Source organism: Pogona vitticeps, chromosome 2 (genome assembly GCF_051106095.1).
Source record: "Pogona vitticeps strain Pit_001003342236 chromosome 2, PviZW2.1, whole genome shotgun sequence".
NCBI classification, from domain to species: Eukaryota; Metazoa; Chordata; class Lepidosauria; order Squamata; family Agamidae; genus Pogona; species Pogona vitticeps.
The window spans coordinates 183,050,568-183,072,086 of record NC_135784.1 but is presented as its reverse complement, the minus strand read 5'-3'; the positions used below and the strand labels follow the sequence as shown (position 1 = coordinate 183,072,086).

The following is a 21,519-nucleotide window of genomic DNA, read 5'->3' as shown; positions in this document are numbered from 1 at the left end:
CTGAATTCAGTCTAGAGTCTTTCCCCCCATCTATTTCACTTGATCTGTTACACAGATCCAAACTGATGTATGAAGCCTCTCACTGACTTGCACTAGAAAGCCAAAACCACAGTTACATTTTTTCCCTTTCATATTGATGTACAAGAAATTTGGAGACACAATAGATTCTAAGAGAGCAAAGAATCTGCCAGATTTCAGTTAGCTTCAGGCATTTGTGTACCTGGCATCTTTAAAGTTTTCTTTAAGGAATTTTTTCCTGGAATGATATCTGTTCAAATTATCATAGAATCACAGAAAAGTGAAGTTGGAAGGGGCCTACAAGGCCATCAAGTCCAAACCCCTGCTCAATGCAGGAATACAATCAAAGCATATCTGCCAGGTGATTAAGTTTTTCTTGAATGCTTTTCCTTTAAAAAAAAGTCACACTGGAAGAGATTTGGATCAGCAAAAGTAATTTTGCATTGAGGTGCACATCTAAGAACGTATGCCTAGGACTGCAACATTAGGTTTCTGCACTGGAAGAAATGATAGCGAGGGACGCTTTATTTTGGCTGGGTGATGCCTAACGATTTTGTTGTACATTATAAACCAACCCTTACAGTTTTCTTTCTAGGAACTTCGCCTGCTTGCTTATCTTCCTCCAGCAGAGCAATTAAACTGCCCACGCTGTGCCAGCCCTAGAATCCTTCTCGTCTTCTGTCTGTTAGAAGATCCATAGCAAGAAGTGACTCCAAACCCCAGTTGTCTTGTGTGGGTGTTCTTTCTCCTACTACTCAATAACCCCATTATTCCTGAAGGTAAGTGACACAGCTCTCGCTGCATCAGAGACTTTGCCGTCAAAGTCTGGGAGAAGGACTTGAACCTTGTGCTTGAAGCCAGTTCGCTTTTAAGTGGCAAGAATGCTGTGATGATTATATAGATAGCCTTCCCATGGAGTGGATGAGATTATTTGTACAGACTTTGCATGGTTGCTCCTAATGGCTTGTTCTGTGTCTCATCACTCACTTTCTGATCGTCTTATTGGAAATGTCCTATTCTCATCCACTTCAGCTTGTTCACACCAAATATGACAATACTTACGTACCTGTCCCATTTCTCTTCTGAGGACTCCAAGCTTGACTGAAACTTTTCACATTCCAAATTACTATGTTATCGTTTGTGCAGCACCGGACTTTTATTTTGCCTATGTGTATGTCAGCAACTAGATGGGCTTTCTGCTTTGAACGAGCAGCTTCGTTGGTCACATACTTTGCTTTTCCCCAGTAGGTTATTAACAGGCTTGACGACATGGGCATTCAAGGCCACTGTTTGTTCCCCTGCAGGGATGGGATGATTCACTCCTAAAGACAGCAATCAGATGATGTTTTTTTTTTTTCCTGGAGTGGACCAGCCTGCCCTCAGAGCAGTCCTGCCTACACCTTTTTGAGCCCCTGTCAGGGGCTTCTACCTCTTTGGTGCAGGTAAGATCACTCTTCTTTTGCTCTGTTTCCAGTATGACTGATAGCGGCAAATGGAACAAAAGTGACCCTTCCTCTAATTTGCCCAATTGTGAAGTGGTTTAATAAGACACCCAATACAGAATATTGGCAAATTCATTCTCAGCTCCATGGAGATGCTGAGGAAGTCTGTAAAAAGTAAGTGTTCATTAGAGCAACAAAGATTAGCTGCACCATTTAAAAAAAAAAAAAAGACGAATGGAAACCTTCTTCCTAGAAGCTTTGGTTTGCCTTTTTCCCCCCCTTAAAGGTCCACTCGAGAGACTGCCCTTGTTCCGTTGTGGGCAGGCCCTCATTCGGACCTCTACAGTGTGCTGCTTTGTGGTCAGGCCCTCAAACTGGGCCTCAAAAGCCCTCTAAGAGAAAAGGCAATAAAAGCTTCTAGGAAGAAGCTTTCTATTTGCCTTTTTTAAAAAAAATTGGTGCAGCGAATATTCCCTGACCTAATTACACACTTTATATATGTGCATGTGTTCACTTCCTCAGCCCGTCTATGGAGCCAAAGAAGTCACAACTTTGCCAATACCATAAAGTGTCTCCACTGGCAAAGGCTGTGACCAAACATGGCTGCTTGAGGTGCGTATGCCACGGAGAGGCATTGTTCATACCAAAGGGCCTTTCTGTCTGTTTTCCTAGCAACCCTGTTTAGCCCCATCCCAGTCGGCTCCTTCTGCACTGTGTAGACAGGCCCTAAGAGCCTTCTGGCCTGAGAGTGTCTCGTCTGCTAACACTCTCTCATGTTTCATTTTGGATTGTCTCATCAAAGTGTTTTCAAACCAGAAACATTCGGATGTGTTTGTCATTGCTTCCTTCTGTACACGACTAACAAGAGTCACCTTGAGTGGCCTTATGTGCCAAGATAAGGAAGAAGTATGTAATTGTACTTCATGTTACAGGCTCTTGAAAGACTTGGGAAGGTTTAGTAGCATGGGAAAGATATGCAGTGATGAGGCTGTTGTTGTTGTTGTTTTTAAGCTTAAATCCCTTCTTCTTCCTTCTTCTTCTCAGCCATGGTGAGACCCTGGCACCTTCTTATCCTGCCATGTGCCCTGTCAATACTCGCAGGTAAGTGCCTTGAAGTCTGGACTGTATATGGAGCTTAATTCCTACTCAAGGTACTGTATTGGTTTTAACCTGAGAAATATTTTGCTTTCTGCAATGTTACACTTGATAGACTGTTTCTTCCTTTATGGAACAAACTAAACCTTAAGATTTATTCCATGTTCCAGGATCCCTCCCCAAGCATGGGTTACATTGTGAAAAAAGGACCTGCCTAAGTTCTGTCTGGCCCTTCTTTGACTTGATCTCTGGTGAGGTACAACAGGTGACTCTTAAGAGAAGGAGCTTTCTCAGAAATGGCATCTTGATGAAGGAATATCTTATTTATTTATTTATTCTATTTATACCCCGCCTATCTGGTCATATTGACCACTCTAGGCGGCTTACAACATAAAACACAAAATACAAAACCAATATATAATTAAAAAGGAATTTGTACACAATTAAAAATTCTCTAAGATGGAAAAGGGAAAACATAATAAAGAAAGCAAGGGAGAGGTCAGGGATTAACTGGGAGGGAAGGCCTGCCTAAACATCCATGTTTTCAGTTGTTTCTTAAAAATACCCAGCGAGGGAGCCGCGCAAATCTCTGGAGGCAGGTTGTTCCAGAGGTGAGGAGCCACCGCCGAGAAGGCCTGGTTTCTTGTTTTTTCCTTCCAGGCCTCCCTCGGCGTCAGGCTCCTCAGCCTCACCTCCTGACTCGCACGGGTGACACGGGTAGATCTCGGTGGGAGTAGGCGTTCCGCCAAGTATCGAGGCCCTAAACCGTTTAGGGCTTTATACGTAAGCATCAGAACTTTGAAGTTGACACAGAACCGGATGGGCAGCCAATGCAGCGCGGCCAGAATAGGGGAGATGTGATGGTATTTTCTCACTCTACTAAGGAGTCTGGCTGCCGCGTTCTGCACCACCTGGAGTTTCCGCATCAACTTCAAAAGTAGCCCCACGTAGAGCGCGTTACAGTGGTCTAATCTCGATATTACGAGTGCATGCACCAAAGTAGTGAGGGCCCCCACATCAAGATAGGGCCACAGCCAGGCTATCTGCCAAAGGTGGAAAAAGGCGGTACGGACCACCGACGCCACCTGTGTTTCCATGGTGAGCGTCGGGTCCAGATGTACCCCCAGGCTGTGAACCCCATTCTTGGCGGCAAGGGCCACACACCCCCCAAATGAGAGAGAGTCACCCACGCCACCAATGGTGGGGGCACCTACCCTCAGAACCTCCGTCTTGTCCAGGTTCAGCCTCAGCCCATTCTCCTGCATCCATTCCAGTACGGTCCCCAGGCAGCACTGAAGGGACAGGACGGCATCACCTGCAGTTGGAAGAAAGGAGATGTAGAGCTGCGTGTCATCCGCGTACTGATGACACAACGCTCCACACCCAGCAGCCTCATATAGATGTTAAACAGCATTGGGGAGATAATCGACCCCTGTGGAACCCCACAATTGAGACTCCACGGGGCCGAGACACTCTCCCCAAGCTGTACTCTCTGGGGACAGTCCTCCAAGAAGGAACGGAGCCAGGCAAGTGCTGGGCCACCAATTCCCAACTCGGAGAGCCTCCCCAGGAGGATACTGTGGTCGATGGTATCAAAGGCCGCCAAGATGTCGAGGAGGACCAACAGAGATGTTTTTCCCCTGTCAGCCTCCCTCAACAGGTCATCGTACAGGGCGACCAATGCCGTCTCTGTACCGTGGCGCGGCCTGAAGCCCAACTGAAATGGATCCAGGGCATCCGTTTCCTCCAAGAGAGCCTGAAGCTGGTCGGCCACCACCCTCTCCACCACTTTACTTATGAAAGAAACAATGGCGATGGGCCTATAATTGCCAATTTCATCCGCCGCCAAACTAGGTTTCTTTCTTATGGGCCTAATGAGTGTCTCCTTCCCCAGACAGATCTGCTTGCTGCCTAACTTAATGTCAGACCACCCCTCTTTATCCTTCCGTAGACTCACTTTTAAATGTTGTTTCCTGTACCATGTTAACCCTCTTTAACCTTTGCCAATTTCTCTGCTCTTCAGTGTTATTTTTGGTGTAGCATTTGTTGCAATTTTTAATTATTTTATTCGGTGAGCCACAAAGACATCTTTTTGTTAGGGGAAGGCCTGCAAATAGCATCAATAAAGTGACAGCCAAAATTCATTCAGGCTGCCAACCTGTTTCCAGGTGCAATTCAAAGTGCTGGTTTTAACTTCCAAAGCCCTAAAATGGACCTCTCAAAAATGTATTTCCTTTGATGAGCCTGCCAGGGTGTTGAGATCTTCAAGGAAGGCCTTTTTCTCAGCCCCACCACCTTCACAGCTGCATTTGGTGGGGACATGGGGGAGGGCCCTTTGCTGTCACTGCTCCCAGACTCTGGAACTCCCTCCCACAATAGATGAGGGTCACCCTATCTTTGCTGTCCTTCTGCAGGCCGGTGAAGATCTTTCTCTTCGGGCAGGCTTTCCCTTAGTGACTGGCTATCTAGGAGAGGTTTACATCCAGAAACATTAACAAATTATCAACATTAAAATGGGATGGTTTATATTTTGTTGCTTTTAAATTTGTTTTAATAATAATATTTTAATAATCTAACATTTGTAATATGTCTTTTTTAAATATTTGAATCACTTACTGTTTTCAGCTTTCAACAGTGTCTTTTTAAATTATGCAGAGCCCCATTAGGTTTCAGAGAAAAGTGAGGCATAAATAAATAAATAAATAAATAAATAAATAAACAAACAAACAAACAAACAAATAAATAAATAAATAAATAAATAAATAAATAAATAAATAAATAAATAAATAAATAAATGTAGGAATTTATAATTATGTTAACATAGTGCAACAGTCTAGTAAGAGTGAGTTTATGGCTATGAATTACATGTAATCGCTCAGAATGCTCATGATCAGGTACAAAGAAAAATGTATGTTTGTGTTTATGGTCCAATATATCCATTCAAGATAAAACAAGGGAGGGGGGGGACACACTAGACTTGAGTACTGAAGCCTGTAAAGCTGGATTCCATGTATGCATACACACAAAAGAACAAGATGGATGTATCCTCATGGCTTGCTCTCCATTGCAAAAGAACAGCAGCAAAGCAAGCAAACAAACCAAGTTATTTCCTTCAAGAAGTGGAAGGGACTCAAAGGAGAAGCAATGAGAGACAAAGGTCACCATGGGCAAGATACTCAAACGTCCTGGATTCTTCGTGGTCTCGTATTCTCTCCTGGTTACTTTCAAGGCAAAAATTGTTGTGCACTAGCATGGGACATGGTGGCGTTGCGGGCTAAACAGCAGAAGCCTGTGCTGCAGGGTCAGAAGACCAGCAGTCGTAAGATAGAATCCATGTGACGGAGTGAGCTCCCATAGCTTGTCCCAGCTCCCGCCAACCTAGCGGTTCGAAAGCTTGCAAATGCAAGTAGATAAATAGGGACCACCTCGGTGGGAAGGTAACAGCATTCCGTGTCTAAGTCGCACTGGCCATGTGACCATGGAAGATTGTCTTCGGACAAACGCTGGCTCTATGGCTTGGAAACGGGGATGAGCACCACCCCCTAGAGTCGAACACGACGGGACAAAAATGGTCAAGGGGAACCTTTACCTTTACCTAGCATGGGAAACCTGTTCCTAACAGCCACATGTGGCTGTACCGACTTTCTCCATTCTGGTGCCTCCCAGATAGGTTTGGCACTAAGTCCTACCCGTGGCTATGCTGGATGCAGATAACAAAATGCTGACCATGTAAGCAAGTTATTTTCCCCTGCCCTGAAAGCAGAACTATCCCTAGGGTGGAGCCACTGGGGTGTAGTCAGCACAAGATTGTGGTGCTGAAAGAACATAAACCAACACATTGTAGTTAGGTTAGTAATGGAAGGGCATGGAGCCACTCCCGCTGGGCACATGTACAGCCTCCTGTCTCTTCTCTCTGGGCAGGAGGAGACCTGCAGGCCCAGGAACCAACCTAACCATTGCACCCTCACACAGAGTATTCCTCCTGATTCCTCTGTCCTCAACCTGCATAAGCCAATCTCTTGTGATCCAAGCTTAACCAATAAGGCAGCAAGGCCTCAGGCACCAAAAATGCTAGTCACAGTGGTGCCCCGCATAGCAACGTTAATCCATTCCGGATTAATCGTCACTATGCAAAAACATCGCTAAACAGATCGAAAAACCCCATAGGAACGCATTAAACTTAGTTTAATGCATTCCTACGGGGCCCAAACTCACCGTTCAGCGAAGTTCTTCCATAGTGCTGCCATTTTCGCGCCCTCGGTAAGCGAGGGCAGGGCGCGAAAACACTCGCAGTGGCCATTTTGGGCACTCGGAAGCCATTTTGGAACCGCCGATCAGCTGTTGTAAAAACATCGCAATGCAAAGATCGGTAAGCGAAACGCTTACCAATCATCGCAATGCGAGTTTTTGCCTATCTAAACATCACAATGCGATCGCTTTTGCGATCGCAAAAGCGACATTGCTATGCGGATTTGTCGTTAAACGGTGCGCTCGTTAAGCGAGGCACCACTGTATGTCCCTGATTCAAAGGCACCAGAAAAAAATAAATGAGCCTAATGCTCTGGTGGCTACCAGTTTCACTGATTAATTAGTGCTGTAACAGATTAAATAACTGGCAAATACTGTGTTTCTTTTCATAAAGTGCAGTGGTTCCACAGCTGGGGTGATCCACTCTCCTCCCTCACAATCTGCAGTGTGAAGTTGTGCATTGTGCAAGCTGGAAAGCACCTTGTTGCTTCCAGCCAGTCCTTGTAAGTATTGTATATGCGAGCTGGTGTTGGTAGGTTCCCTCTTGTACTGTAGATGGCAACCAGAGAGGAGCCACAAGCAGAACAGATCATTCCACCTTCCCTCTGGGGTCACAACAGGGCATCAGGCATGAAGTCCAGACAAACTAAATGAAAAAACAGTATCATAGAATGAAACAAATGATTGGGCAGCTTTCCATTTCAGAATGGAGGATGTCATTTTGGAAGAGGAAGCCAAGTTATTCTGTGCAGGCATATCCATAGAAGCAAAGCAAAGCAAAGCAAAAACATGTGGCGCCCTAGGACTATTATATTTTAATGTAAACTTTTGAGGACACGTCTACTTTGTCAGACAGATGGAAAAAGAATGAAATGTTGAATGAAATATCAGTTTCATACTAAATATTCCCTGGGTTTTGGATGTATGTTACATTTACATGCAGTAATTTGTGGCTTATGTTGTTTTAGGGCTCTGTTGTAAACGTTTATCAGAAGACAAAAAACAGACACCAGGTCTGGGCAAAGATGGGGGAGAGAGAATTGAGAGGAGGGGTGGGGGTTGGAGACTGGAGATTCATTTAAAATTCAGGAGAAAAAGGGAAAGGATGCATCCTGTTAGGGACTTGACAGGCTGAGATTTCAACTGTTATCACTGGCAAGAGGGAGCAACGTCACAGTGTGTCTCAACATCCCGTGTGGGGATCAAAGATTTTCAAAATATGTAACATATTTCAGGAGTAGTTTTACCAGTGTTTCCCCCACTTGAGTTGGACACAGGATGTTTTCCGCAGTGGTTCACCATTCCCTTTAGTGGTGCTTCACGCAGGCAGGGCAGCCAATGAACATAATTCAGGTGAGTAACAGATGTACAGTCGGCAGCAAGCATGTTGCCAAAAGGCATTTGCAGAGCAAATGTGCAAAAGACAGCGTCAAACACTGAGTCACACTGAACATATTTTCTTCCTGGATAGACACATTCTCCAACTAGTTTAATAAATATTGTTTTGAGCTGCATTGAAACAGTTGGGAAATGCAAAACCTGGTGAGTCACTTCAACTCCAATTTTCACAGTCATCTGGGATTGTGTGTGTGTAGTGTGTCATCAAGCTGGAACTGATTGACAGCAACCCTAATAGGGCTTCCAAGGTAAATCTTTCAGGAGTGCTTTTTACCAGTCCCATTCCCACCCAGTCAGTTTCCATGAGCATAACAGGGATTTGAGCCCAGGTGTCCTGAATCTTATTCCATCATTTTATCCACAGCATCACACAGAGATTTTTGGAATAGGGTAGAGTTGATCAGGATCCCTCCCCTAGCATGAATTACGTTCTAAAAAAAATAATGTTTTCCAAGTTCTGTCTAACTCTTCTTTGACTGTCTTGTGAAATATGGTGGATGTCTCTTAGAGAAAGGGACTCCTCTGAAATTGCATCATGATAAAGGAATATATTCCCCAGAGAGATTAGGCCTGCTGCCTAATCTAATGTTAGACAACTCCTCTTAAAACTCACTTTTAAGTGTTGTTACTGTGCAATGATAACCCTCATTTTTAATTATTTAAATAAAAGTTTTTCAGACTCCTGGGATCTACTTTTGCCTGGTTCAAAAATCAGAAAAGCAGATTGAATTGTGTGAGCCCAGAAATTTGCTTTCTGTATCAGAATGGATTGAGTTCACTGTCCTTCCACTCAAACAAATATTTCTGATTGCACCAAGTTTGGCCCATATCAGTAACGCCATTCTGGCAGTCCAGAGACCATACGTGAAGTTCCCAAAAATTAAACTAGAAGTGACTGCAACCACATTTCCAGTTTCATAAAAATCTTGTCAGGGGGTAAAACTATAGGACATGGTCACATGGGCAAAGAGAACCTCAGTTAAACAAATTTAAGCATTATTTAAATTGAATCATAATTTCTCATGCACACAATATACTAGTGAAATCAATTTATTTGGGTTTCAAAGTGATTTTTTTTTTCAACCGACCAACAGGGGCTTTTAAAAATAACTTGTTTGTAAATCAATTTAAACTGATTCGTTTTGGCAGATGTGGATGGTGCTTTCAGTTTAATTTGTGGCCCAGTTCTGTGTCAATGGCACTGCCTCCGGGGCTTCTACTCTTTCTCTTTTTAAATTTGTTATAGCACTGTTTAGCGATGTGTCTGTTACTACCTTTTGACGTTTTCAGCTGAATGGGACCATTGATTTGTTGCTATGTCACTTTTTAAAAAGACAAGTGATAATGCCGGGTTCCTAAAAAGGAAAGGAAATGAGTTGATTTCATCATTGTAGATGCCGAAACCAGTTTAAATCATGAGAAATAAATGCATTTCCATTCAGTGGATGTGACCAAGACAAGCGATTTAAATACATGACTTGAACCTGATTTATACAAAGCGTGAAGAGAAATTGATTGAAATGGCCAGTGGGATTATGCCCAACAGCAAAATGTTGGTTGATTGGAATGTTTTTGAGTGAAGAAATGATTCAGGGTGTTTCTTTTTAGTTTGACTTTTTACTACATTTTCTGTGTTGTTGTTGTTGTTGTTGTTGTTGTTGTTGTTGTTGTTGTTGTTGTTGTTGTTACTGTTTTCACTTTTAAATGATGAATTGACCTTTTGTTAAAAGAGGTCTGGATGAGGGTAAGAGAAGGTGGGAAGGCATGAAGGTTTCTCAAAAGTCAAAAAAGGGAGCACACTGCTGAACAGTCTGGAAACCACTGAGTTAGAGGTTAAGCAATTCCAGCGCAGTACTTAAGCATTTTTATTATAATTGGGAAGAAAATGGGGATAGCAAACCCAGAATTACTTGGTCCTGACTTTGCTTTCCATTGGGTATAAATCCACCTATTGTTTTGTTTGTGGCCAAAATCCATCTCAGCTTAAAATGTTTGTTACTGCTTGGGGTTGGTGCTTACCAATGTTCAGTTCCTCTTGCCCATCTCCCCACAAGGTCCCTGGTGTTTCTATTTCTTTTTAATTAAATGAATTTTAGCAGAATGGCAACTTATCTGTTGGATCTCCAGGGATCTACTACAGCTGATTATAATCCTGTTTGGGTTTTGTTTGAATGCTTTCATTCATACTATATTTCCATTTGGCACAATTCAGAAAAGACACGGAATACTCTTAAATATCAACACCAGCTCCAATTAGTTACACAAATGTTACCAACCGCAAAATCTGCCCAATTCCCAGCACATTTCCTCATTAGCAGTTTGTGGGGCATGAGGTCCCTGAAAGAATCAGAACCCAACTTCTTCTACGAAATTACAAATGCTTCCGAAGTTGGTTGGATAGAAAGCCATTCTTACTTGTCGAAGGTGAATTGCTGTTTATAAGTCTGTTTGATGCTCTTAACTGCGTGTGTGGTCTTTGTCATTCCAGGGACTGCTGAAGAGGAATTTGAAGTCACCATTTCTCTTCCGATGACTGCAGTCAGAAGAGGAGATTCTGTCTGGCTAAACTGCAGCTCCACCTGTAAGACCACCTCCAGCTTGAGCCTAGAGGCACGCCAAAAAAGCATGAAAGGACTTCATGAGCCTGGCTGGAAGTCTGCTCAGTTCCTCAATTTCACAGAAGAGATGTCACATGTTTCGTGCGATATTACATGCAATGGGACAACAAAGAAAGCAAACGCCACCATCTTAACTTACAGTAAGTGATTCCTGGAAAGGGTTGCCTCTTGTGGATGGAATATAAGACAGGGAGGGTTGGGGACATGGCGCTCTTGAGTACAGCAGTCCCAAAGTTGCACAGATAGAGAGTAAACCAGCTGAGATTGGAGGAAACCTTACCTAGCTGTTCAGACACCTGGTGCTAAAAGGGAAACATTCACAACTGTAGTTTTCTGACAGAGGCATGACACAGTGGTCTGTTCAGGCAAATGTGAAGGCCCTGAGACTGTGGCAGGGTTACAGATGCTACCACAAGACTGCTGGCAGCTTTGCAGCCCATGCAGCTCATATGGATGGAAGGTTGGCCCTACCATTGGATAAGATGAGGCAGCCACCGCAAGCAGCAGATTTTTGCTATCAAGAAACAGCAGCAAAATATTAGCTATTTAATGCATTATTTTCTGCCTCAGGTACTAAAATGACTCGGGTATCATAGGGTGCATTGTACCTTGACTTAGAGGAGGCACATCATTTGTTGCTGAGCCTCAGAAAAATTGCATAAGCCAGCCCTGGATATAGGGGCTTGTCTTCTGGTAATGGTGTCAAATATATCTTTGGGACCTGTAGGACTTGCTAGAGTTACCTCTCCAAGCCTGACGCTGGACCCAGTGGGGGAATGATATCAATCCTGGCCAGCCCTATGGCACAATGGAAGCACTTCCAACCAAGGGCATCCACAGAAATACTTTGAGAGGGGTGAGGGAGCAAAGTTGATTCATGATCCCTATGGGTCTTTGACATTTACATGAATAAATGTGAAGAGATACCCATTTAAGATTCCCTTCCTCAGTCTCCTGGACACCCATGCTTCCAGAGGTTGTTTGCAAACCATCCAGATGTTAGCAAGGAAGGGAAGTGACACAAGGAAGACACTTTTTAATGTGATGATGTTCCATATTTCTCTGGAGTAAAAGCCAGCAGTCACCCCAATGAACTTTGTCTTTTTACTGTCATTTTAGAGGAGATATTACTAAAGCTTGAGAAGTCATCACCAAGCCAAAATCTTCACCAAGCCTACAACCTGACATGCCATGTGACAGAGATAACAGCCCTCAGAAGTCTCAGTCTGACCTTGCTTAAAGGGACAGAGAGACTGCATTCATGGAAATTTCAGGACAATACCAGTGTTGGGCTTGTAAACCGTACAATCACGCATCCCTTAAATCCTAAGCCGTGGGACCATGGGCAGGAAGCTAGTTGTCAAATGACCTTCGACCTCAAACCAGATGAGCAGTCCATCATTGCTAAGTCCCTTAGGCTGGACCTCAAGACAGCAGGTGAGTTTGTAGCACCTCCCCGATTCCATCACAAGCTGCCTGATTTTCCCAGGTCTCAGACAGAAGTTTCTTTCCAAAATATCATTATTTCTGGTTTGGGTAAAAATCTTCACCTTTCACTAGTACAAAATTCAGGACGTCTTGCCAAATTTCAACAAACTGGTTTTCTTATACCACATCCTTACTATATTTTATATCCGACGTTAATTTATCATTAACAGCTACTGTATTTCCAAAACTTTGTTATACCATTCAATTATTTGACATCTATATTTCAGTTTCCAATTTTTCACAATTACTAATCTAGCTCCCATTATCGTACTTGCTATTATACTAGATCAGGGTTTCTGGGGAGGAAATAATACCAGGAATAACACTCAGTTGATTAGCCAGATAGAGCCCCTGTTAGAGCTGATGTGCAGCTTTTCCGAATATAGAATTTTAAAGTTGCACATTAGCTCTAACAGGGCACTGAAGCCGCGGCATGTTCAGAATAGGCCTTGTTTGTGTTGTCAACCTGGCTTGCCTTTGTTTCAGCCCAGACTGGTGGTTGGGAAGGATGATGTTAGTGTGGGGAATGCATTCCCAGTGAAGCAGGGGGTCCCCCTGACTTTTTTTTGATTTCATCTACCAACCCATTCACCAATGGCAACTTCGTTAGCCAGCAACAATTCATTGATCTTGGAACAGTCATCGGCACAATCGCCAAACCCAAACCCCAAAATGGCCAAAATGGAATTTCAATAGCATATGACTACACATGCTATCAGCTGTACTGTCCCCGCTGAAAGCCACACACTCTGATCCCTGAGCTTCAGGAGAACCTTGACCTAATCAGGTGATCTGTCCAGTTCTCTTTGTGGTTCTCGCTAGAACGTTGCAGTTAACGTTACCTGAATTTTTTTTCCTCCCTTGCTGATCTTCTCTCTCTTTCTCTCTTTCTTTTCAGTTTCAGAACTCTACAGGGCTGTAGTTGTGGCTGTTTCTTCTATAGTCGTGCTAGGTGCATGGCTGTTGGTCATTTTCACATATTGTCTGACTCTTAGATAACTAAAGCCAAGATGGTCAGAAGCAAACTACTTACGAGCTGCAGAAGCTTGGCATAACACAGACTGTCATGAACTCCTGTTTTTCACAGACATTGCATAAGCAAATAAGGAACTGCGAGTCAAAGCTGTTGCGAATCAATTTGTAGGTGGGAAAAAAATATCATATATTTAAAAATGATGATGGTGTAGAAGAAGAAGAAGAAGATGGTGATGATGATGATGATGATTGAAATCGTAGTCTGGCTGATCTTGGAACCTAATATCTCTGGAAAAGGAGAGACATTTTTTGCTCTCCCTCCATACCATTCCACTTCTCCCTCAAAATTCTTCCTTCTGCTTGAAGCGCATCAGTCCAATGTCTTTCCAATGGGCAGACAGAAGTCCTAAATTATGGTGTATTTAGCAGGGCTTTTAATAGGAATCACGGCCTTGAGAGGCAACAATAAATTTTAGAGGAATAACAAATCACAGATATGATGTAGAGTATTCAGTCTTTTGAGGAACTGATCGTGTTCTTATCTACTCAGAAGTAACTCCTTCCTGATTCTGTGGGACTATGTCCTGGGTGAGTATATACAGGACTGCAACCTGAAGCAAAGTGTGTTATCAGCTGAGGCTCTCCCAGATGGACCAGTTGTTCTGCACTAATGTTATTGGTATTTTTCCCACTCTCTATATGACATTTCTCTTGTTTTGTTTCTTCTTCTTCTTCTTCTTCTTCTTCTTCTTCTTCTTCTTCTTCTTCTTCTTCTTCTTCTTCTTCTTCTTCTTCTTCTTCTTCTTCTTCTGGTGACTTCCAACTACCCTTCATTCCTCCTGAAAGGATGCTTTATTTTTATTTTTTTAACTGGGAAATCTTCAGCACTTCCCCTAGAGAGAGGCATGGGTCAAAAGTTTTAATCAGCATTCAGCAAGCATGTGTGGGGGAAGAATCCAGTGCCAACACTCTAGCAGGGAAATGGTTTTCTTAAGATTGTTTTCAAGAGATTTTTTACAGTTATCTTAAAGAGAAGGCACTTTCTGAAAAGAGATGAGAAGTTTGGGTGCAAAATCCAGGAAGTCCCGTGCTCTTTTAGAGCTCAGCCACAGAAGGAGCTGGTATGGGGGTAACAAATGTTCCATCTGAAAGATCCATGACTTTGATCTCTGATCGGGAGGCCTCTACACAGTGACAGAGGCTATGTCTATGGCCAAGGGCTTTTTAAAATTATTATTTACTTTGGAATCCTGGCACGTCGCATTGGGAGAAAAAGACAATGAAAAGGCAGCAAGCTCCGTAGCGTCCTGTTGGTCTTTCCTGCAGTGATGCTGTGAACGGTTGTGCATAACTGGCCATGCTGAAGCACAGGCAGCCTATATTTAGCCAGCAGGCCAGATGAGGAAATAGCTATCTCTACCAGAACCTGCTTTTCACTCAAGTGTTCCAGAATCCAAGGGCATATCCAGCGTATGATCAGTTTTGAGGTGCAGGCATTCATTGCGACAGTCGCCACAGCTGCCCGAAGCACAGTCTACATTGATATAGCTGTACTTACAGGAATGAACAATCAGAGTAACAATAGCAGCCATTCACTTCATCAGGAGCAGATCTCTTTTTTAAATGTTCGTGGTTCATCACTCTTTGATTATCAAATTACTCCAAAATGCATTGCCTTTTAAGAAGGATCATTCAGAATAGTGTTTTGTGTTTTTTTTTTCCTGGGTCAAGTTCCAGATTAATCCAGGGTACTCCTCTTAAGGTGTTAATGATTGAGATTGGTAGTCTCTGTTGTTGAGCATAGTAATAGATTTATAAATTTAAGGTGCCTAAACCTGCAAATCCCACTGAGTTGGCTACCTGGCTGTGGAGCTGAAGCCCATGAATTCAGTTCTCCATTGTGCTTCCCAAGAGAAGAGCCAGCCTGTGTGGCCTTGGGTGAGCTGCACAGTCCCGTAGAGCAGTGGTCCCCAACCTTGGGCCTCCAGATTTTCTTGAACTTCAACTCCCAGAAATCCTGGCCAGCAGAGGTGATGGTGAAAGCTTCTGGGAGTTGTAGTCCAAGAACATCTGGAGGCCCAAGGGGGGCCTCTGCCATAGAGCATTTCTGAGTACTCTATGCCTGTAAACTCTGGAAAGTGTTACCCTCAGTCGGTGTTGACCTGACTCCTTGTAATTACTTATATTAAACCTATCCAAAACTTGTTTCACCAGTCTGGAAAAGCTGATCTAAATGCTTAACCCTCAACGTCTCCGTAGCAGGCCACTCTCAAGCCTCTACCCATCCAGGCCTGTAAGAGTGCCCACTACTTCTCTTCAAAAACTTGCTGCCACCAACCTATCCTTTAAATCAAAAGGACAAGTGTTTCTTTTCAAACAAATAAAAGGTTTATTGATTACAAGAAATAAAAGGAGTAAATCACTGTTATAAAATTAAGTTGACAATCACTGTTTCTCAGACACTAGCTCACACAGACTTTTCCCTCACTGACAGGCTCGTTCTCACTCTCAATCAATCTCTTTTATCACTCATCTCTCAAACTCTGATCTGATCTCTCACACCATACACACACCTTATATAACCCAGCTCCTCCCATTTCTGCACCACCCTCCGTCTCCTCATTGGCTGAGGTTCCCCTGTCCAGCTGTGACGGTCAGGTGGACGGTGGTGGCTCCTCTTATCCTTTATCCCTGCTTGCACTTCTGTGGAAGCACAGGAGATGGAGTCCCAGTGCTCAGCTGGCTCCTCCCATATCTCCCCTTCATCTGAGGTGCTCAATGATGATCACCCTGTGGTCTGTAACTCTTGCCGTCTTATTCCCGCTTTCATGCCCTCTCCCACATCAGGTGGTGGCCCTTCATCCACCAGCAGAAGCACATCCCTGCCAGCTCTTCTCACTCACAACAAATGTCCAGGTATAATTTAGCAACAAAGGGCCATTTCATATTTAGTGAGATGTTAAAATTCCAGATTGCCATGCCCTTCAGGATGATCTGTAGGTATCCTGTTATAGTATAAAACAAGAGATAAGAAGGTTCCAGAACAGAAATGTTTAGAAAACATCTCGAAGCGTGAGAAGGAAGCTGCAGTAATTTAGTTCATTATGGAAAGCATGCAACGCCTGACTTTGGAAAGAACCTCATTTTAAACAGGGCACAATTCCACAGGAGTTCAGCCTTGTCTTGTATTGAACACAAGCAGGGACACAAGGTCTGTTAGAACCAACTAAAGGGTCAAAATTTGAAGGAAAATATGGTATGGAGATCTTTTTTAAATGTACGCTTGACTCTGGACTGGCGTTCTGTGCCCCCGCAAAGTCATCATAACAGATGGGAACCCCTGCCCCCAGCTCTGTTTACTAGTGTTATGCTTAGTTTTAGGATGACACCTCCCACAATCCACCTGCTAACATGGTCATTGTCATACCAGCTGTGGCATTCTGCGAGATACCGTTTTTTTAAAAAAATCAAATATTCCCCATCTCCACCCATTACTACTAGCGAATTCAGACCATGGGCTGGTGTGTGAAAGCTTTCAGATTGAAGCAAAGCATGCTGTGATGAAGGGGCTCTGACTGCTTTTGCTTTGAAAACAGAAACACCAACAGGAGTTCAGCATCTCTGTCTCTGGGCAGATTAGTTGGTTCTGACATGGCAGCCCTCCTTTTGACAGTGTGAGTGAAGCAGCTGGATTCTTCCTACTCTGTATATGTTTAAACACAATTATTTCTCAGAGCAATGGATTAGACCACAGGGTTAAAGCTTGGGGACTTTCTGAGTAGCAGGAACTACAATGTAATCTGCCACCACCCTCAACCTTTCCTTTTCCTTTAGAGTAGGGGTCCCCAACCTTTTTCACCCCATGGACCAGCTGCAGAAGGTGGGGCAGCCCCCAAACTTGTGGGTATGTGCAAAAAAATGAGTGCAAATGAGCACGCATATGTGCACAAACGGTGGCATGGTGCTTACACACGCTCGTTCACTCATGCACATGCACAAATGGCAGGGCAGTTCTCGCACGTGGTGCACGCAGCATGCGCAAATCAGCTGTGTGGAGTGAGTGCATGCGCGGGGTGCGGGAAGTCTTCTCCACGGTCCAGTTCGGCTCAGGCCACGGACCAGCACTGGGCCGCGGATTGGGGGTTGGGGATCTCTGCCCTATGGATAGAGGGTCCTCCCGTGTAGTGACAAAGATGTGAGCCTTGGAGGCATCCCGTTTTCCAAAAGTTCATATCAAATGTAACGCAACTATGATTGTGGCACAGTGAATTCTGCTGGTAAAAAAAATCTGCAAAGCAGGAGTGCTGACTGCATTGTCATAGTTTCTAGAACCAGACAGGTTTTTTTTAAAAAAGGAATGGCACCGTTGTGTATCTGCAATTTCTATTGATTTTATTCTGTAGATTAGTCATCGCTTCCAGATGCACTCCCTGGCTGATTCCCTTCAACACTTACAGCCTGGTCTCAGTTAAGCCCTCAACTGAACCACCACAACAATACATAGCATGGTCTCTGGCTCCCTGTAGTGGCCAGTGTTACATACAGCACTGATGTTACCTGTCTGTCATGGGTTTGGAGGGAAAGTTCCATCCTATGGGGAGTGGAAGGCGGGACATCAGGAGGAGGGGCTGTACTGTATATATATGTGAAGCAAAAGAAGCTGGAAAAGAGCTGAGAGAAGAAGCTTGAGTGGGAGTCTGTGTGTCAGACAGGGTACTACTGTGTGTCAGTCAGTACCAACCTGATAGGTTCAGGTGTCTGTATGGTTAGCCAGAACTGATAGGTTCAGGGTCTGTGCTTCAAGTTAAGTGTTCTGTGTGAACCAAACTGTGTGTATGTATGATTGAGACTAAGCCACGTTACTGTATCTTATTCACTTGATCCTTTTATTTTTCCCTGTGTGTTGTTTAATAAACCTTATTCCTTTATTTGTTAAAAATCCATCCCTGGTCTGTGTGACTTCTTATAGGGAATGGTTGGTGGCAGCTTGGTGAAACTGTGGCATATCCCAGTAGGTCTGGGTTTGTCACATTGATTGGTGTCCAGCGTGTGGGATACGACTGGTCCAGTTGCCCAGTGGTACAGCAAAGCCTTGGCAAGTGTGCCCAGAGCAAGGGGGGTCTAGTCAGGGACAATCTGAGAGCACGTAGGTAATCTTCTAGGTGTACCTCACGGGGAGGTGCGCTAGTAGAAGAACGTGTAACCTCAGATTGGGGACTAGATTAGGGAGCTCTGAGGCAACTTGTTTTGGCGGGAAAAAAGCTGAGGCAAAACTGTGTAGTAGCAGTGATCTAGCCTGCCTGCTGAGAGGCCTAGCAGAGGGGGGTAGACTCTGGCTCGCAACTGTTGCAAGTTAGTGCTGAAGAACAGCAGTAATCTATAGAAAGCTGGTTCTGAGGCAAAAGAAAAAAAAAAGTGGTCGCTTTATTTTGAGGCTTGACTTTTGAAAGCAGCCTGTTCTGGGGGGGGATTATGCCCTTGACTCGAAGCCAAATGGCAGAAATGGGTGAAGTGAAAGACCCACAGGTAGACCAAGGTTCTGAGGATGAATTTGGCTCAGTGCAGGGTGACAGCACGGGAGAACAGAACCCAGAACTCAGGAAAATGCTCATAGCCCAACAGCATGAACTGAGGGTGAGGGAAATGGAGGAAAGGGAAAGAGAGAAACAAAGGCAATTTGAAATAGAGAAAATGGAAAGAGAAGAAAGAATGGAGAGGGAGAGAGAGAAAATTGCTCTGGAAAAAGAAAGAATGGCGTTTGAGTTAAGAAAATTGGAACTGATGAATCAGAACAATAATAACAATAGGGATTCTGAGGGAGGCCAATTGTCTAAAACTGACCTGAAGAAATTCCCTGTGTACCACAAGGGAGATTGTCCTGAAGTGTTCTTTTCCCTAGTGGAAAGAGCGTTTGTGGACTTCTCAGTAAGGGAAACTGAGAAGATGACCATCATGCGATCTTTAATCAGTGGCAGCCTTGCAGAAGTCTATGCAGAGATGCCACAGGAACTGATGAAAGATTTTGCAGAGTTTAAAAAACTGGTGTTTGCCAGACATGGGATAAATGCGGAACAGCTGAGGCAAAGATTCAGGTCAATCACCAAGAAACCAGAGCAGACTTTTACCCAAGTGGGGGCCCAATTGGTGAGGCTGCTAGAGAAATGGCTATCTCAGGAGGGGACAGAGACCTTTCAGCAGCTCAAAGACTTGATAGCGCTGGAACAGTTCTATTCAGTCCTGCATGGGGAACTGAAATTCCAGGTGAGGGAAAGGAAACCGAAATCTGTGGCAGAAGCAGCCGAGATCGCAGATTTTATTTCCCAAATAAGAAAGCCCTTGGGTGAGGGGAAATCGATGGGGAAACCTAAAGAAACCTACAGCAAGTACTCTCAGGGACCAGGAAAAAGCCAGCAAGGGGGAGGGGCCCATGGTGAAGGGAAGCCCTCAGACATGAAACCAAGACCTCAGATTTTGGAGGGAAAACCAAAACAAGATGAGAAAGACTCAAAATATAGCAGAAAATGTTATTTCTGTCAGGGAAAGGGCCATCTAATCTCAGAGTGTGAGAAATTAAAGCAGCTAAAAGGAATTGTGCCTCATGATTCGAGTGGAACCAAGCCAAAAGCTGTGTTCTGTGTCCAGAAAGAGCAAAGCTCCTTGTCACTGAGGGAGCCTGTTGCCATGGCTACTCAATCTGGAACAATTACATCTGCTGATCAGGCTGAGGAAAATGGTCCTCTTGTGGAGGTCAAGCGCTGCTTGCTCGTGAGAACAGATTCTCAGTTGTTTGAAACCGCAGGGGTGGACGTAGGAATACTTGACCATCAGTATAGGGGGCTGAGGGACACTTGTTCCCAGGTGACCCTGTGCCATCCAGATATTATTCCTAGGGAATATATAATCCCAAATGAGAGCATGAAGGTGGCAGGGATTGAGGGGCAGGTGATCTCACTGCCAGTAGCGGAGGTACCTGTGAACTTTCAAGGCTGGAGGGGAGTTTGGCGGCTAGCGATTTCATCGACTCTGCCAGCAGCCGTGCTCGTGGGAAATGACCTGGCTGAACATGTGAAACGGGTGCTAGTGATTACACGTTCACAAGCCACCACGGGGACAGTTCAGGGGGGTAATGATGAGCCCGAGACGGAAGCAGGTGGGGGGAGTTCCGAAGCTGTGGTGGAAACCTTAACCACAGACAGCCGATTTGGCCAAGAGCAAAAGGCAGACGCCACTCTCCAAAAGTGTTTTGAACAGGTGACTGACGCCCAGCTAACACCTGAAACCCCAGTGAGATTTCTAGAGAAAAAGGGGATTTTGTATAGAGAGACCCTGAGGAATATCTTAAAAGGGGGAGATGGGATCCGAAGTCAGCTAGTGGTACCTGAAAAGTATCGCCCCATGATCTTACAAAGGGGGCACTCTGACATGTTTGCTGCACACTTAGGGGTGAACAAAACACAGCAGAGAATCACACAGAATTTTTACTGGCCTGACATAGGGAAGCAGATTAGGGAGTTCTGTAAACAATGTGATGTGTGTCAAAGGCAGGGGAATAGCCGCGACAGGACCAAAGCAAAGTTGTGCCCTTTGCCTGTGATTGACACTCCGTTCAAATGCATAGGGGTGGATATTGTGGGACCTTTGCCCAAGGCCACAAAGAGGGGGAACAGGTTCATTCTCACCATTGTGGACCATGCCACGAGGTACCCTGAAGCCATACCCTTGACTAACATTGAAACTAACACAGTGGCAGATGCCTTGGTGGGGTATATGTCCAGGATGGGATTTGCCTCAGAAATAATCACAGATTTGGGCGCATCGTTCACATTGAAGCTCATGAAACGGTTATGGCAAATCTGTGGAATTAAGCACAAGGAAACCACTGCCTATCACCCTGAAAGTAATGGGTTAACTGAGAAGTTCAATGGGACTCTAATGCGCATGATTAGGGCTTACTTGGCAGAGAATCCAAACAATTGGGACCAGAAGCTGCAATCCCTTTTGTTTGCTTATCGATCAGTGCCACAAGCCAGTACCGGGTTCAGTCCGTTTGAACTTTTATTTGGGAGAAGGGTGAAAGGGCCCCTTGATCTGATCAAACAAAATTGGGAGCAGATCACCCAGGATGACCCACAAGACGTTGTGACATACATAGACACCTTAAGGAATGACCTAAAAAGAAACCTAGAGCTAGCAGCAGAGACCCTGCAAGCTCAAAAGGTCAGAAAGAAAGCATGGTA

The 21,519-nt window shown here is 44.3% G+C and overlaps 1 protein-coding gene across 1 annotated transcript; it reads left to right on the top strand.

Annotated features, from left to right (window-relative positions):
* Nucleotides 1–723: 723 nt before the first annotated feature.
* ICAM4 (intercellular adhesion molecule 4 (Landsteiner-Wiener blood group)) lies at nt 724–13,421 on the top strand. The gene is made up of 5 exons (XM_078386607.1): nt 724–797; nt 2,505–2,561; nt 10,690–10,959; nt 11,939–12,256; nt 13,206–13,421. Exons 2-5 carry the CDS (start codon nt 2,507–2,509, stop codon nt 13,304–13,306), a joined length of 744 nt encoding a protein of 247 aa, XP_078242733.1. The 5' UTR covers nt 724–797; nt 2,505–2,506; the 3' UTR covers nt 13,307–13,421.
* The last annotated feature ends 8,098 nt before the right edge of the window (nt 13,422–21,519 follow it).

What these genes read in the sequence shown, in the direction of transcription:
- ICAM4 (XM_078386607.1), top strand. Translation starts at nt 2,507, where the DNA reads ATGGTGAGACCCTGGCACCTTCTTATCCTGCCATGTGCCCTGTCAATA. An exon ending in TGCCCTGTCAATACTCGCAG is followed by an intron (nt 2,562 to 10,689) that starts GTAAGTGCCTTG and finishes TTGTCATTCCAG; the next exon opens with GGACTGCTGAAGAGGAATTT. An exon ending in CGCCACCATCTTAACTTACA is followed by an intron (nt 10,960 to 11,938) that starts GTAAGTGATTCC and finishes CTGTCATTTTAG; the next exon opens with AGGAGATATTACTAAAGCTT.